At 39.2% G+C, this 13,651-nt stretch overlaps 1 protein-coding gene across 2 annotated transcripts in view; it reads right to left on the reverse strand.

Annotated features, from left to right (window-relative positions):
* The window catches only part of Pitrm1 (pitrilysin metallopeptidase 1), a 42,351-nt gene extending 38,627 nt beyond the window's left edge, over nucleotides 1-3,724 (reverse strand). The window contains exons 1-2 of one of the 2 annotated variants that reach the window (XM_027953014.2): nucleotides 3,625-3,724; nucleotides 1,376-1,478 (exon numbers count right to left, since the gene is read on the reverse strand). In XM_027953014.2, coding sequence (XP_027808815.2) covers nucleotides 1,376-1,478; nucleotides 3,625-3,680 — 159 coding nt within the window. In that variant the 5' untranslated portion in view covers nucleotides 3,681-3,724. The remainder of the gene's footprint in view (nucleotides 1-1,375; nucleotides 1,479-3,624) is intronic. The other variant, XM_071619882.1, reaches the window with a different exon arrangement.
* Between the last annotated feature and the right edge of the window lie 9,927 nt (nucleotides 3,725-13,651).

The raw sequence follows: 13,651 nt of genomic DNA on the forward strand, positions 1-13,651 counted from the left end.
AAAATGAATGAAACTTTACTCCACAGGGAAGGGGGATAGCAAAAGAGCGGGCAATCATATCTTACTTTAGGTAAGCCTCCACATACGTCTCCAGAGTTCTTAATCTTAAAGACAGTATCCTATCTTTCAACTATGCCAGCCCTCTTTCCTTTAATCAAACGCCATATTGTTGTGGTAGACACACCACTTACCATCCCCTTTTTTCAATGCTCATCAAAGTTACCTGTCCATTATTAAAAAGGATGTTACTGACAGAACTGCAATCAGAACTGGAATCTGATGAGGAGCCCTGTCACATACATGACACACATAAACTAGTCTGCTGATTCCTGCATAATTTACAGATAAGTTACTACTTATGTTCTCAAGTTTATTATACTTTAACATAGGTGATTAATATACTCAAAATCTGTAGACATGGTGAGTTATCCTAATAACAGCTTTCAGGGTAACTATTTCTCAAATAGGAATTGTGGTTTATCGTAAAGTAAGTTATTTTTTTTTTAATTTAAAAATAAAGGACTCAACCATTCTGAATAAGATCTTTTTAAATGGTAACTTGTACTATAAATCCAAACTTCTTTGTATGGCCTTCAAGGGACTTAATGCACTGACCCTGTTTTCATGACTTATCGTTCCTAGACTTGCCTGGAATTCCCCTGTGTCACTGGCCTGCCCAGAGTCAGAGGCTTTCTTTCTTAAATATCACCCTCATCATAAGCTTTTCCCTCTCCTGCCATCAGCTTTCCTTCTCCCCTGGCCCATAGCACCTCTGCACACTGCTCATCAAGCCATGCCTTATCTTACAAGCTTTTTTTCTTTTTATTTTATAACGCAGCACAAAGCCAACCACCAAATATTTAAATATATACTTTTCAACTTACATTAAATAAAAAAAAAATCAATACAAAAGGTTTAAACAACAAACAAAAACCAAAAATCAACAAAATCCATTTTAAGATACATTGAGTAAATACTGGTCTACAATCTCTTCTCCAAAATTTTGAGACCCAGATGGCTCAGAAAACAAGTTTAAATGCGGAATCTATTTGATGCAAAAACCTGACTGGACAGATATAGGAAACTGAGTTTTAATTGATCACACTCCAAGAGAAGCACCAGATTTGGCTACAGGAACATTAGTGTTTGATTAAGAAACTACTAAGAATGTCACTTCCTAAAATCTGAAAAGGTGTCAGGCTTGAAGGGACACAAGTAAGGGACTGGGACCATTTCATTTGCACAGTTGGTCTTCAGGGTCTGGGAACACAAGAATAAGATATTCAGTCTTGGCTCTGAAGAATCTCAAATGCCAGCAGAAGTTGTGTACATGACCTGCCTCACTTTAGAAAGAGCAAATGAACACGGACTGTACCTGGTTTACGGTGAAGCCGTGGATCTTTTCTCCCACCTTATACTGCAGCGCTCTCTCACAAGCTGGGTTACTCATCCCCCTCCATACTCTGTGCTGTGTACTGCTGCATTGAAACATCATCAAAGTCAGGAAAACAACTTAGGAAAATTGTTTGGTTAACATAATTCAGCAGTATGCTGAAAATACTGCTGTGATAAAGATGATTAACTAAAGAGAAATTACATTTCACATCTCCAAAATCTTGAACATGTCAGTAAATTAATTTCTAGTACAGTTCTTTACATTGTAACCTTATATCTCAATTCAGATAAATTTCATAATATCAATTATCAATGAAATGTTGAAAACTTTATTTTTACATGTTAACAAATAACTACAATATACAAGTTTTCATTAATTGAATACAAACAATTCTTATGTTGAAATGGTTTCTTTCCATGACAGAATTCTCAGAGGCCTTCACAGTAAAGTAATAACTCAATAATACTTCACAGTAAAGTAATAACTACAATAAAATCCCATAACTTATTTACCAAGTTGGTGAAAATTTAAAAGCTTAATATTACCATGAACCCTCATACACTGAGACTAGGGGTGTAAACTGGAATGATTTTGGAAAACCTTGTGGTGTCACTGTATTTAGAAAAGTTGGAGTTCAGCAAGTCCTTCACCTCTTTCTATAGCCTTGAAAACTTGTGCTTAAACACAACACACACACACACAGAATGGTGGCACTAATCCTAACAATCCCAATCTCAACCAACTCAGACGTCCATCAACAGAGAATGGATAAAAGCTGTGGATAATTCATTCAATAAAATATAGCATTAAAAATAAAAAGATGTGGGTCACATAATGTTAAACAAAAAAATTACAAGATTAAAAAAACAATTTTATTCTAAGCAGGTATTATTCAAACAGGTAACACTATTGTAGGAATGTATTCAGCTGGGAAAAATATAAAGAAGAAGCAAGGAAGTAATTATAATTCAGGAGAATTATTACCTGGAAAGGAAGTAGAGGGTTATAATCAGGGTAAAATCAAGCCTAGTAATGGTGACACAACTTTTTTTTTTTTAATAATTACTCTCTCAAACATGTTTTGTAAGATATTTATTTATATTAACACCATATTCAGAGATATTTGTTTTAAAGGTTATATACACAGGAAAAGGAAATCACTAGTCATTGGCAATATTAGGGAGATACAATAAAATGAACCCACATTTCCTTATTAATTTAGTAAATTTTAGATTATGAGTTAGAGAAGAATTTTAATAAATTGTTTCTTACCAAAAGCACAATATGTATGAAAACCCGGAGAGACCAAACTAAGGTTGTTCCCCCTTTATACTTTCTGGTAACCTACTACATACATTGTAATCTATTACCTACAAGAATCAAGTTCCTGTTGCCAAATTTAAACAGTCCATAGAGGCCTCCCAATCATTGATACCCCCATGTTTCCCTAAACGGGCCAAAAAGTACCTAGACTGCACCATAAATTAAATTAGATTTTGTGGATTAGTGTGAAAGTTAAACACTTTTTAAATCATCTTTATTTTTCTGTAAATCGAGTCATTAAAAAAAAAAGTTCAATTCCAGGCTACAATTTTATATAGCAGCTTAAAGTATAGCTTGTGGAACCCTCAGGCCTTTAAAGTACTCTGCCTCATAACAAAAATTAAATGGGAGTGAATCTATTAATGAGAACTATAAACTGCCAGTTACTTTTTTTACACATGTTAAGATCTACATCAATGACCAACTCCACTTCAAAAAGTCCTGACAACCCACACATAGGGCCACCCACCCTGGGATCACCTGAGGTCAGGAAAGGGAAGGTGGGTCAGATGATTTCCTGGGCCTGGTTCCCCCTTAGACCATAGACTTCCCGGATACATCACCCCAGCCCTGGTAGCTGGGACAGAAACTCCTGGGAGGAAACGCTCTGCCATTCCCAGAAGCTAAAAAGATTTCTTGGCAGTCCCCTAGGGGCACTCCCTCTGGACTTGGGGTATCTGGGTTTGGGACCCTACAGGAGGCGTTTCGGAGTTCAGGAACTCTAGACAAGAAGTTTCGGGTGCAGGTGCCTGCAGAACCAGGAGCTGTCACCCCAGGTTCTGGGATGGCAGAGAATCTGACGCCTCCCGCGCACGCGCCACCGCCCGTTCCCTGGTCCCAGGGTCCCCGCCGCCCCGCAAGTTTCCTCCCCAGTCTCAGCGTCCCCACCACCCCAAGGGTCTCACCAGCTCCTCAGCCGCAGCAGTGCTTCTTGCACCCGCCAACCGCCGCAGCGCCACATGGCGTGTGACTAGCTGCGGGACAGCGGATACACTGCTCTTAACCCGACGCACGGCGCAGTGGGGCGTGACTGCCGCAACTCTCATTGGTCGGCGCATACGGCAACGTACTCTCCAATAGGCTAAGGAGGAAAAGGGCGGGTCCCCTGCTGCGGGGCCAGCCTTAAGGGCGGGGCGCGGGGCAGGTCCTAGAGGGGGCTGAGCCGGTGCCCATCCCGAGTGGGGGCGTGGTTAAGGGCGTGGCTATAACCGATGCTGGGCGGGGCTCCGACGAGGCGGGGCGCAGGGTAGCGAGGTGCGGTGAGGGACTCGAAGCAAGCCGGTGAGGGGCTCCGCGGCTTGGTGGCCTGGCGGCCTGCGGGCTGGGACTCGCGGTCGGTTCCCACCCGACTAGGCTGAGGCTGGTGAGCCTGCTTTCTGCGTGCTCGCTCGCCCGCTAGCAGGGGTAGGGTGAGAGTAAAGGATGCTCCGCCGGGCCCTGGGCAGGTCCTTAACCTGCGGGACTGCGTGGCTTGCGGACGTGGCCCACAGGCTGCCCTGGCCGGTTCCCAGGGCCACGACGCTACAGTGTTAGGCAGGATTTCCCCAGCACTCCGCGGGACGCTCGGAGCTCCCGCGCGCTCTGTGGCCCATGGCTTCCCACCTCCTTCTCTGCATTTCGTGTGTAGGAAGATTGCACCTCTGTGTTCTAAGATTCCCGAAGTACCCACGGGCCCTTCTTGGAAACAGAGCGGGGTGAGCCCTGCCGCTGTGGGTTGGCAGGGACATTTGGAATTAACGACACCTGGGACGTGCTTAAATGGAACTTGGAAAACATCTACGGACTAGACTGACCTCAGGGTCTCAAGAGGCTTTGTCTCTTCCCTGCATTCTTCTCTCTCCTCTCCCTGAGCCCACTAATGCAGACTCCAAATCTTCCTCTACCTTCCTTTTGGCGGTAATGTAGAGGGTAATACAGTGAGGAAAAGCCACAAAATGTCTATAGTGCAGGGGATTCTGCAGTTAACCAAGTACTTTCTTACTGATGAACTCGAATGAACCATAACGAAGGCGATAATAAGAAGTTCTCCCTACAAACATGATCTGTTCTAGGGAGTACTTGAGTCATCACAACATCTCTGTGATCTTGGGGGAGATAGTTGGGTATTATTAACCCTATTGTGAGTGTATAGAAAACTGAGGCACTTGGGGGGGGAGTGTTATAGTATTTTTCTCACTCTCTAGAATAGATGCTATATAAATCCAGTAATTACCACCTGCTAGTATGTTCCCATAGGACACAACCTCACTGATGGATAATCTAGATACATGTACACAACAAGAATTTATAAATAGTTATCTTGAGTAATACCTGACCTAATTTTAAGACTTAAATGAAATCTAAATAAATATTAATATAAGTAATTACAATGTAGAAGTAAAAATTATGTATGTAATTTTCTATGTTACAAAAACAGATCCTATGGTATAGTGAAAATCATTGCTTTAGTAAGATTATTGAGTAAGCTTTTTTAATAGAATAGACTGTGCCCTGTCAAAATCTTAGAAGGGTAATCAAGTGAATATTGAGTGTTAGGTATATATAATTGTGTCTCTCCAAACATGCCAGTACTTCAAAATGTGACTACATTTGGAGATAGGGCTTGTATGGAGGTCATCAAGCTAAAGTGAGGTCTTTGGGGGTGGATGTCACTCCAGTATGATTGGTGTTCTTAGAAAATGGAGAAATTTGGATGCAGAGACAGGCATACACAAGGAAAATGCAATGTGAATATAAAAACAAAAATCAGGATGATGTTTCTGCAAGACAAGGAATGCGAAGGACTGACAGCAAATCATTAAAAGCCAGGAGAAGGGTCTGGAACGGAGTTTCCATCACGGTCTCAGAAGGAACCAATTCTTCCAGCACCTTGATCTTGCACTTCTAGCTTCCAGAACTATGAAATAATGGGTTTCTGTTGTTGTAAGTCAAGTCGTTTATGGTACTTTGTTAGAGCAGCCTTAGCAAACTAGTACAGAGAAGTCAAGAGGTATTTAATCTCTGAAAAATAATATGAAGTGATATAACCAAGTCTGGTATTTTTCAGTATTGCATGTCATTGATGTAAGGTGTGCTTTAGGAAATACTTAATTTCTGAATCACAAACCCAAAGTGATGATTGTTGCAAATCCAAAATAAAGAATAAGCTCAGTGCCTTCAAATTTAGGGTTATTGAAATGTACAGAATACCCACAAACTTAGTACAGATCACACAATATAAGGAGAAAGCTCCATACTACCAGAAAAACCTACACACCTTCATTCATCCATTCATCTTTTTATCACTCAACAGATATTATCAAATGTCACTAATTGCCAACTTTGTTACTGGTAAACTTTGTTACTGGTAAATTTACATAAAATATTTCTTCTTTCTGTTGAACTTGTAAAAAATGGCTTACTGTAAAAGGAGAGGAGACCAGATTTTCTTGAATTCTCTTTTCAACTATAAAATTCTTTTTTTTTTAATACTAAGAATCTAACCCAGCATGCTTTACTACTGAGCTCAAATATCCTCAACTTTTTTAATTTTTTGTTTTGAGACAGGGTCTCACTAAGTTGCTAAGAGTCTCACTAAATGGCTGAGAGTAGCTTCAAATTTGCTATTTTCTTGTTTTAGCTGCCCAAGTTGCTGGGATTATAGGCAAACGCCAATGCAGCCAGCTCTACTCTAAAATTCTATAGATTTTTTATCCCAGGTCTTACTGAAGCATTGATGATAGAATTGGCTTTAGCCTTCAGTTTTATTTTCTGCCTGTTTAAAATTATCCATTAAGAAAATAAAATTAGGGGCTGGGGATGTGGCTCAAGCGGTAGCGCGCTCGCCTGGCATGCGTGTGGCCCGGGTTCGATCCTCAGCACCATATACAAACAAAGATGTTGTGTCCGCCGAGAACTAAAAAATAAATATTAAAAAATTCTCTCTCCTCTCTCTCTCTCTCTCTCTTTAAAAAAAAAAGAAAAGAAAATTAATTTGGCTGTTTTGATTTTCTTTCTGATTCAAATTATGGTCCCTCATATCTTCCTTTGATGGAGATCATCTCTTCTCCTGAATTAATTTAAATTTAGTGTTAAAAATACTTGTTTAAGAAAACTTAATTTTGAATTTCCTCTTGGCTAATTCCCTTGATAATTTAAAAAACTTTACAAATTGATATGAAAAAATGCCAGGATTATTCATAAACAGAAAGTACAGTAACCATGTGATATTTATTCTTTTATCTAGCAGATGTAACAGTTTGATAAAACTTAAGGGTAGTGAGGTTTGTGGAGGTATGGGCATCAAGTATTTTCATATTCTGAGTATATTCAGAGCTATACATTTCTTGTCTTTCGTAAAGCATTTTAGTATATTTGTATGAATTTAAATGTGTATGTTGTCACTGGAAATTTCACCTCATGAAATTCATCCTCCACAAGGGCACTTGATGGATAAATAAAGATGTTCCTGGCAGCATTTCGTTTTTTGACTACAAGAAACACAGAACAAGAGAAAAGTCTATTATGAGTTTTCCTGAATAAAATGTAACACATACATGTAACTAAATACTATGAAGATACTAAAATCAGTGATAAATATGTGTGCATATATAATTTTTCACAGACATATTACAAAATAGTAAGCAAAAATCAGCAGCGGCTAGATAGATACCAGATGCAAGATGAAGCTCTTGCTTGAATTCGAAAACATCCTCTGTTTTAACTGGAAAGAATCCAAATGAGATTTTAACCCATGACCCTACTATATAATAATGTGATGAAAGGTATTTATGAAAACATAAATGAATGGCAAAACATTCCATGTTCACAGATGGGAAACCCAGTTTGATAAAGTTCTCAATTCTCTCCAAATACACAATGCAATTGCAGTAAAAATCCCAATAGAATAGTGACACAAAATGATCCTAAAATATAATATGAAGGAGAAAGATTTAAAAACAGATGTCAGGGGCTGGGGTTGTAGCTCAGTGGTAGAGCACTTGCCTAGCTAGCATGCATGGGGCACTGGGTTGGAGCCTCAGCACTACATAAAAAAAAAGGAAATAAAATAAAGGAATTATGTCCATCTACAACTAAAGAAAAAAAAAACAGGTGTCAGCTTTGAAGAAGAAAAATGGGGAAGCCTTATTTTTGCCAGCTATTATAATAAGCCCTTCTTTTTAAGGGCTGCTTCTTACAGACTTATTAAATCTTCTGAGGTGTGTTGGTTTTGAGTGCATGCCCCGCTCCACTGGCACACCTGCTGAAAGCTCGGTCCTTGGTGTGGGGATGTTGAGAGGTGGTGGAACCTTAAGAGATGGGGCCTCTGGGAGGCAAATTAGGTCATTGAGTTCCCTGCCCTTGGAAGGGATTCATGCTGATGTCATGGAGTGAGTTCTTATGAGAGCAGAATGCTATTAAAAAGCAAGACTGGTCCTTCCCACTCTCTGGTTTCCTGTCTAACCCTGTGACCCTTTCTGAATATGTCAGTTTTCCTTTCTGCCCCTCTCCATGTCATGATATAACCAGGGAGACTCTCACCAATGGGAAGAATAGACGAGGCTGCTCAATCTTGAACTTTAAAAATGTGAGCTACACCAGTCTCTCTTTAAAGTGCTTAGCCAAGCTACGAGTATTTTGTTAGAGCAACAGAAAACAGACTAATAGATAAAGCTGTAGTAAATAAGACAGGGTAGCATTGGCACAGAGATAGGCAAAGGGGCTGTGTTAGTCAGGTTTCTATCTCTGTGACAGAATACCTAGGGGAAAAAAATACTTAAAGAAGGAAAGGTATATTTTGGCTTGCAGTTACAGAGATTTCAGTCCACAGATACCCGGCCCCTTTGCTGTGGGTTTGTGGTGAGGCAGAATATTATGGCAGCAGAGGTGGGCAGAGCAAAGCTGCTCATCTCATGGCAACCATGAAGCAGAAAGCGAGAATGAAGTGGCCTGGGACAAGGAATACCTGTTCCAGAGCATGGCCTCACTGACCTACTTCCTCCAACCAGACCCCACCTTCAGTTTCCACCACCTCCCAATAATTCGTTCAATTATGAACCCATCAGTTGATTACCCATTGGTGAGATCAGATCCCTCATGGTTCCAATCACTTTATGAAAAGCCCCACGTCTGAATATTGCTGTATGGAGGACCCAACCTCAACACATGAGCCATGGGGGCCATTCCCAATCCAAATCATATAGAAGCTAAAGGCAGAATACAGAAGGCCAGAGTAGATCTATTCCTACAAGGAGACACATTCATATGCACAGAGAGGAAGAATGGCAGAGATAGCTTACTCAAGAACAGATTCAATTCATGTTGCAGTTTGTATGGAAAAAAATTTTTTAAATCACCTTCCACCTAACCATAAGGCCATAGTGATATTATATTAAGGATTATACAATTTCACTGTTGTCACACATGCTTTGAATATGCATGGTTTAAACGTTGTTTCTGATTCTTGCAATAGGAAATTTTTTTTTTCAAGACATAAGTGACCTCTGAATAAGTCATTAGCTTGAATTCTCAACTCAAAGTTGAATGTTCAGAATGCAGTTTAGACAGAAAGGACCTTCTGCTCACCTGTTCTTCTTGACATGTATTTACTGATGCTTCAAAACTTTAATGGGAAACAAAAGTTTTGTGTACTTCCTATTGCTGCTGTAACAAATTACCATAAAGCTAGCAGCTTAAAACAACACAAATTTATAATCTTATAAGTCAGAAGTCTAATTTGGAACTCACTGGTTTAAAGTCAAGTTAGAAGCAGGACTGTGCTCCCTTCTGGAACTCTAGGGGAGAATCCTTTCTCTCCCAAGAAGTCTTCAGCTGGGGGTCTCTTCCTCCAACTTCACAGGTAGCAGTGGTCAAGACTTCCTCCTGATACTGTATCTCTGGATCTGATGTTCTGATCTCTCTCCCTCGGTTAAGGACCCTACAATTATAGTGGGTCCACCCAAATAATATCAAGGTCATCTGCACAGCAACTTTAATTTCCACCTGCAATCTCAATTCCGCCTTGCCACTTTTCATTACCTATTCATAGGTTCTAGGGAGTAGGATAAGGATATATTTGGGGGTCATTATTCTGCCTGCCACAAAGTTAAAACAAAACCTCCTTATGAAGTACAAGAACTTTAAAAATTATTTGGTTGTGAAACAAAATTAACATTTTATTAATCTGTTGTTATTTCAGACTACATTGGTCAGATTTACATTTCTAAAATATGATAGTTGATTGATACCAATTCATTTTTTTTTGCATTTTTCCCCCAAGCTTCTTCCTTCAATTTTATTTAGTGTTCAGAATCATTATTTTACAGGTGCAACGTGAAGAGTCTATTGCAAATTCTTGGTATCTTCAGCAAAACCTTCTACAATATTCTAAATTTTCATGAAATATGTATGAAGGAAGGATTTTGATATGCTAGACCTAGAAAGAAGGAAACAAATCTTGTAATTTCATTTTTAGACATCACTTTTTGGAGCTTTCAAACAAATACCTGTCTGTTCTAGAAAGAATGAATGGGTATGTACCAGAGGATGGAGGAAGGGAAACAATACCCATGATAGCATTTATACATCCTTTTATGCATTATTGTTTGTGGCAGTGAAATAAATATTCATTAGTGAAACGTCTTTTTAGTGAAAACAAGCCAGAGGCGAAAACATGTTTATAGAACATAAAGTTCAGTGAGAGAGAAACCTTTTTTTAAAATTTCTCAAATGATTCTTTTTTGATTCAGACAACATCATCATTAAGGAAGATTCACTTCAACACCCCTCTCAACACAGTAATCATTAAAATTACTTCATTATTGATAACATTGAAATGCCCTTTGAAGGAAAGAGTAAATGTCTTTTAGGTTAGGAGTCAAACAAATTTGTGCCAAAGAATGGGTCCCAGTGGGCAAGGATGCGGCTTTATTTTCTCTCCATAGGTAGTCTGAATAAGAAGGAGAAGAGTGGTCCTACTTCCAATTTCAGGGTTCTTAGAGAGACCAGAGTGAAGATACAAAAGTAGGAAGACCTAAATGCAAATATGAAGTCCAAATTCAAAGGGAATTTAATCTTGTAATGATGAGTGACACCATTCTTAGTTAATTCAATTGGATAAGATTTAAATGTTTGAAATTATTAGTGTCGAGAGAAGCTCCTCCTTTATACAGTTGATGGAAATATTAATTACTACAAATATTTTGGAGCGATAGATGACTGTATTAATCAGAAAGTAAAATAATACATGTTCCTGAGAACAGACATCTTGCCTCTCACTGTTTTCAATACCCATACATTCACAAAAGACTGCAAAAATTTTATGTACAGCCTAGTTGTAACTACAGACAAACATAAACGTCAACTGACAGATTATTGTATACTCATCTAAAGAGAGTTTTACTGGAAGAGCACACCATCCTAAACACTGTGCCTGGTGGACTGAGCATCCTGAGCTCAGTGAAGCTCAATCAAGAAGTGTCTTCCAAGTGCTCCATCTCTGAACCCCATTTTTCAGAGAAGCCATGCTTTCCAGTCTTTTTAGGTTTTACAATAGTGCATTCCAATCCTTCTTACTCCAGGTTATGACTTAAATTCATAGCCTTCCCTCCTCCCCTATCCACTCATACTGAAGGACTGGGAAGGACTTCCTAGCCATCTCAGACTTTGCTGGCTGGGGGACGCACTGGCTGGGGGCTGTGCTAATATCATACATGAAAGAGAGAGTAGGACATCTCTAAAATCTCCCCTAGGACCTCCAGACATGGAACATGCTCTCTGATACAGTAGTCAACCTCTTCTCACCTTGTCCTTCCCTTCTTTGAACAGCTTTTAAGAAGAACTAGGAAACTCATTCAATACTCTCTCACAATGTGGCCACTCCAAGTGCTCATAGTACCTACCAATGGCCAATCTATAGTGTTGTGGGAAAACCCAATCAGTGAAAATAGCATCCTTGAATACATTTTTAAAAATTTAATTGTGATAATAAGGGCCACATTACTTAAACTTTACTGTCTTACCAATTTTTTTTAATGTTCTGCAATGTAAGCACATGCATTTTGTTGTGTCCCCATTCTCCAGAACTTTTCCCATTGACCCAAGCTGAAATTTCATACTTATTAAATAGTAACACCTCATTCCTCCCTCCCTCTAGCCCTTGGCAAACACCGATCTATTCTCTGTCTCTGCAAATGACTACTCTAGGTGCCTCATATAAGTGGAATTGTACAGCATTTGTCTCTTTGTGACTGGCTTATTTTATACAGCATGATGTCCCAAGGTCCATGCATGTGCGGCCTGTGCCAGAGCTTCTTTCGTTAGAAAGGCTGAACACTATCCCACTATATGGAGAAACCACAGTTTGCAGATCCATCCATTCATTGGTGATCCCATAGGTTGCTTCCACCTTTGATTTTCTGTGAATACTACACCTGTGAATATGAGTATAAAAATATCTCTTTGAGACCCTGCTTTTGGGTGTATACCTACCTAGAAGTGGATTTGATAGATCATCTGTAAATTTACAAAATTTAATTTTGTAAAGAACCACCTGTGTGATGCTTTATTAAATAAAAAATTTTTAAAGTATGATATAGATAGATACAGCTGTCATAAAAGTGTAGTGTATCTGGGAGCATGTAAACTACTACTAGTCATTATTTTCAAAGAGTAGAAATGGAATGGGGAGATAGAAGACATTGACTTTTCACCTTTTAGGCTTTTGAAATGGTTATTCCCCCCCCCCCATGGGTATGTATTTCTTGAATATCAAAAATAAGCATGAGTGGAATTTCTGTAGACTTTTATATACTGCTTTGCAATAGATTAATAGAAACATGAAAACAGAAAGCCCTTAGGTCTCTACATAGCTCCTTTCTTGGGTGAAATTAAGATGTGCTGTTCACAGGTTCTGTATTTTGGTGTTTATTTTCCTGGGAAGGAGCCATATTCATAAATATTCATGCATTTGTTTGAGAATTCCTGGAAGGTAGGGCCACCTGTCATTCACATTCATGCCATTCATTCCTATATCCTTTTGAAGTGCAGAAAGCATTTAGTGTCTGTTACTGTTCACCTGCTTGTTAATTCCTGAAAAGATAACTTAAGCTCAGATCAATCCCCCCCCCCTTCTACACTTGGAAAAGATAATTATTCTTTTACATCTCCACTTCTTTATTTTTCTTCCTCTCCTCCTCCTTCTCTTCCTCCTCTATCCTTCTCCTTCCCCTTCTCTTTCTCTTTCTTCCTTTTTTCTCCTCTCTTCCTTCCGTCAAGACAGAAAAGCGATGGGAAAGTCCTGCATCCTCCTGACTAAAATCTTTCAATTGGCCTTTATTCCTGTAAAGTTTCTTCATCTGCTCTCCTACTTTTTATACAATAGGCATAAAATATAATTTATATCAAATTGCTTAGGATTCTCCTCTAAAGTGAGCCAAAGCAGTTATATCAAAGGAATTTTATAGTCAGAAAGATTTGAGTTTAGATTTCAGTTTTAATACTTTTGGGCTATTTAACCTTAAATACTTTGCCTAAATTCTTTAAGTTTAGTTTTCCCTAAAATAGGGATAATATAACCTATCTCAGAAAATACGTAAAATATTTAGTATAGTATCCTTTACTACCCTAACCCTAACCCTAACCCTGATTAAAACTAATATTAACAAGTATTGATACCAGTCTTGAAAATCACGATCGGGTCCTTTATTCCCCCAGAGCTGAAGATTAAACACCAGAGAAACACTGATGTGAGAGCAGAAAGCAAATTTTATTTAAGAAACTGGAGAGGGAGGTGGGGAGGGGAAGGGAGACAGAGAGAGTTTGAAGGAGAGGGAGAGACAATCCAGAGCTGGTGTGGTGCCAAGAGTGGGGGTGTCTTGCATTTTTATGAACTCCCACCTCTTTCTTCCCTGGGAACTTGCCCAAAAGGCAGGAAAGAGTAGCCCAAGGAGGTAA

This window comes from Marmota flaviventris, chromosome 12 (genome assembly GCF_047511675.1).
Source record: "Marmota flaviventris isolate mMarFla1 chromosome 12, mMarFla1.hap1, whole genome shotgun sequence".
In the NCBI taxonomy this organism is placed as follows: Eukaryota; Metazoa; Chordata; class Mammalia; order Rodentia; family Sciuridae; genus Marmota; species Marmota flaviventris.